The 4,417-nt window shown below is 29.6% G+C and overlaps 1 protein-coding gene across 1 annotated transcript in view; it reads right to left on the reverse strand.

The window, feature by feature from the left end:
* Positions 1-4,417, reverse strand: part of LOC106465086 (ubiquitin-conjugating enzyme E2-24 kDa-like) — a 56,126-nt gene that overhangs the window by 44,057 nt on the left and 7,652 nt on the right. Inside the window, exon 3 of the mRNA XM_013925281.2 lies at positions 3,011-3,061. Within this exon, the coding sequence (XP_013780735.1) occupies positions 3,011-3,061 (51 nt within the window). The remainder of the gene's footprint in view (positions 1-3,010; positions 3,062-4,417) is intronic.

A 4,417-nucleotide genomic window follows, 5' to 3' on the forward strand; every position in this document is an offset into this window, starting at 1 on the left:
AAAAATGTCACAAATGAAAATATTTTCTTAGTTACATATATATACAATTCTTAATGTTTCATTGCTGAATTTCAAACCCAAAACAAAATAATTTCTCCTTTTGTAAATACTTAAACAATAATTCCAATTGAAATAATTATCACAGAGAAAAATTTGTTGGGAGCACTAATTTGTAAACAGAGTACTACTGAGTACTAAGCCTTTTAAAAATGTGAAATTAGAAAATAAGAATTCCTTGGACAATACGATTATCCAAATATATCGACAGATACCGATATTTGGTGTTAGTGCAGGTAAGGTACTTTAAACTACCGAAACAAATTAAAATCTAACCTATAGAAGACTTTTTTATGGTTGCATTTATAACTAAAATTCATAGTATTTAATTAGTTTAAAAAATGAATAAAAAGAATAGTCATAAAAAAGCTTAAAAAATACTTTGCGTTAGTGATTTTATAAACACACACGCGCACATATATACATTAACTTCTGAACTATAACTTTAGTTAGTTCATAGTAGAAACTTTGTACACGTAAATATAATTATTAACTTCATCTGAAAGAAGTCAGCATAAAACTATTCAATTTATTTTACAAAATTCATCCTAACAACTTTGCCACTTCAGAGAACAAAAGACGGCTTTCGGCTTCAAAACACAATGCGAATATGGAGGGAGTAAAGCCGACATGACAACGTAACCTAAGGACTTTGTGCGCTGCGTCAGCCACAACCATGTCGGCACGGATTTTGTAGACAGAGATATTGGACTACGTGTAAGACAAGTCTGGTAGTCTAGGGTATCTGATGATGATAAAACCTCGTTGAAACGTTGTACATTTACTGTTATGTTAAACTTATATTAAAGTTTTTCTTCATTACCCATTCAAGCCGTCTCCAACCATTATAAGTCTAGTATTAATCACGTCCGGTTCACTTTGAATTATAACGTAAAAAATATATAAAAATAACCTCACTACTGAAGAGGCTTTAAATTAACATCCAAATGCTTATCATTTTAAGAAACAAACACATTACTGTACTATTTTTACAAATTTAAAATTACGAAGATTAGTATTCGGAACACTTGACAACATTAAAACTGACGGTTACTGGAGAATAAATACATGGTCATGGTGAGAATTGTGCAACGATGGCAACTTTGGCTGTCAAGAAATACACGAAATTCGAGCAGTAATCGTCACAATATTATTTGCAACAATAAACAAAAATATCAGTGTACATTATTTGCTGTAAGAAGCAAAACGGCCCATCGCCGATAATGTAATTTTTTCCTCATATCGGTGCTAGGCCTATAGCCTACCGATACATCGATGCACCCTTATATGTAACGCCAAATATTTACACAGGACGATTAAAAACCAGTACAAGTCATGGCAACAGCTACACAAACCACTGACATAAATCCACGATTTATACCAACCGACCTAGTTAGTCTCATCAAAAATGCCTATTAGTAAAAAATAAAAATGCACTACACCTTAACGTCTTTAACCCAATAACCTCAAATATTTATTGAAAAACAATTGTTTATATTTAAAACACATTATTTGGGAGAAGTCATACAAAGTAACTGTATTACGTCAATATAATGGGTTACTTTGTCCATAAAGGCAATGCTACACTTTTTATCTAATCAATAAAACCTTTATATTCCTACATTTGACTTATAGTTGTAACTTTGGGCAGGGCTAGATTAAGGACTTGATGGAGTGGGGGTGGGGGGTGTTAAATCTTTTAGGTGTACTCTCAGAACAAGGTGTAAGAACATGTTAATGAAAAATTACAAAATAGCAGGTTTATATGAGACAATAAAATAACTGTTATCACAGTGACACAGTTGCAAACATGTTTTTCAATAGGGTGGGGGGGGGAGGATAGGATCTGTGACACCCGAGGGGGGGGGGGCAATTACACCACCCATACCCACCTCCAAATCCAGCCCTGACTTTGGATGTGGAATATTTCATAGCACTAGAACACAACAGCATGAATTTCTTTAGGATTAACCTTTTGAATATCATATCAAGAAAGAACATTGTAAGCAAGTGGTTTTAGGCTATTACTTCTACCTAAACAAAACAATACTATACAAATGATTCACATCTCAAAAACTTAAAATATACAGACCAACACAATTGATTTTTTAGTTAAATTTTTATGTATACTTTCATTGAAAAATGCCTTTGTGTGCATGTAATTAAATGTATTTTCAAGATTATGAGGAAGACAGTAATGGTATGTAAACTACACATATAGTACTTCAAAAAGCATGGTGTAGATATTGAAACAGCTAAAATAATTAGTCAAGAATAAACTGAATTAACACAACAAACAAATAATATATAATATAGAAACTAAAGTGCTTCATTGCAAGATTAATGTTAGACTTTCTCTATACTTTCTCTATACAATAAAAATTAATTTACTTGTAATTTAATATGCTACAAACTCTCTCAAGGATTTGACATTTATTTGTTTTTATAGTTATTTTCTATTACTGTTATTTTACTTTACTCTAAATCAATTAGAACCTTAAAGTGTATACATAAGTATATTCTGTAAAGTTTAATGTGTAATGTTTTATAACTTCCATAATATTCAAAAAATGAAATTTCAACAATGATAGCTCTACAGATAATATATATATTTACAGAACTTTAAATTATTTTGGCAAAGTACTCTCTAATTTAAAGGTAAAAAAATAGCATACCCAATCATCTACATTACATAGTAAGCACCTAACCAGTAGCTTTGATACATAAAGTACTTAATAGTAGCAACTCAAATTAATTTCTTTCATGTTTTTTTCTGGTCTTCACTTTCACAATATATCAGAATTTGCTAATGTATGCTTGAAGCACAAAACCATACAATCATACCCACATTACTATTATAAAAGACTACATTATGATGGTTTATTAACAATTCTTGTTAAACTATATACACATTACAATAACAGATCTTTCTTTCTAAAATTAGAAAAATTACCTGCAGTTTGGAGGTGGATCCAGAGTAATCTCTGCTAGTTCCTTCTGAATCCTAAAAATAAACCCAATTGCTTTTATTTAACCACCAAGTACAAGAGAAACATCACACTGATTTTTTTTTGTCTAGCTTAACATCTGCAAAGATATGAAAGTGAATATACTCATGTAAGTCACAAAATTAGTAATGTTTATAAAATTCCAATACTGTATACAAAATATAAACTCATAATTAGAAAATTATTCGTATAACTAACAAATAATATTTCATTTAATTATTTCACAATCATATAATTTTAAAATAAAGCAAGCTTGATTTTCATGCTTTGTTTGATGTTGGAATATTTTACTCAAAAAGAAATCAGTTATCATTAATTAGATCCCTTCAAGATGTTATTTACATCTTGGATGCTTTCAAGAATTTTGTTCAATGAGTATGAACAAGAAATATTATTTAACCAAGTTCTGATAAATGCATTTCCATCATCAAGTTAGTATTCCTAATGTTTCTTTATTACACATAAATTAACTAAACATTTTATAACAGTCTGTCATATAAAATGCTTCACATCTGTCTTCCACTAATATAATGAACTTCACAACCTTTTAAAGACTTTTAAAAAGTTAAATTTTGTAACTTCCACTAGTGTAAGAAAAGAATGAATTGCATTTTTTCTTCATTACTGTAAGCATATTCAAAATCAGTTGGAAAAATCTGTCACATCTAAGTAATAATCTGTGAACAAAATTAATAATACTTCCATGTTACACAAATTTCAGTTATATATGTGAAGACATATTAAATGTAGTTAATCAATATTACTAGGTTACTGTATCAAATGCAAAATAATCTTAATAACCTTTTAAATTATTCTAAATATAACTAGTACAGAGAGGCACTGGTCAACAACCTTCTTAATAACCTTTTAAATGATTCTAAATATAACTAGTACAGAGAGGCACTGGTCAACAACCTTCTTAACCTTTTAAATGATTCATTTAATAACTAGTACAAAGAGGCACTGGTGAACAACCTTCTTAATAACCTTTTAAATGATTCTAAATATAACTAGTACAAAGAGACACTGGTCAACAACCTTCTTAATAACCTTTTAAATGATTCATTTAATAACTAGTACAGAGAGGCACTGGTCAACAACCATCTTAATAACCTTTTATATTATTCATTTAATAACTAATACAGAGAGGGTCTGGTCAACAATCTTCTAAATAACTTTTTAAATGATTTATTTAATAAATAGTACAGAGAGGCACTGGTCAACAACCTTCTTAACCTTTTAAATTATTCTAAATATAACTAGTACAGAGAGGCACTGGTCAACAACCTTCTTAACCTTTTAAATGATTCATTTAATAACTAGTACAGAGGCACTGGTCAACAACCTTCTTA

This window comes from Limulus polyphemus, unplaced genomic scaffold (assembly GCF_000517525.1).
Source record: "Limulus polyphemus unplaced genomic scaffold, Limulus_polyphemus-2.1.2 Scaffold1830, whole genome shotgun sequence".
NCBI lineage: Eukaryota > Metazoa > Arthropoda > Merostomata > Xiphosura > Limulidae > Limulus > Limulus polyphemus.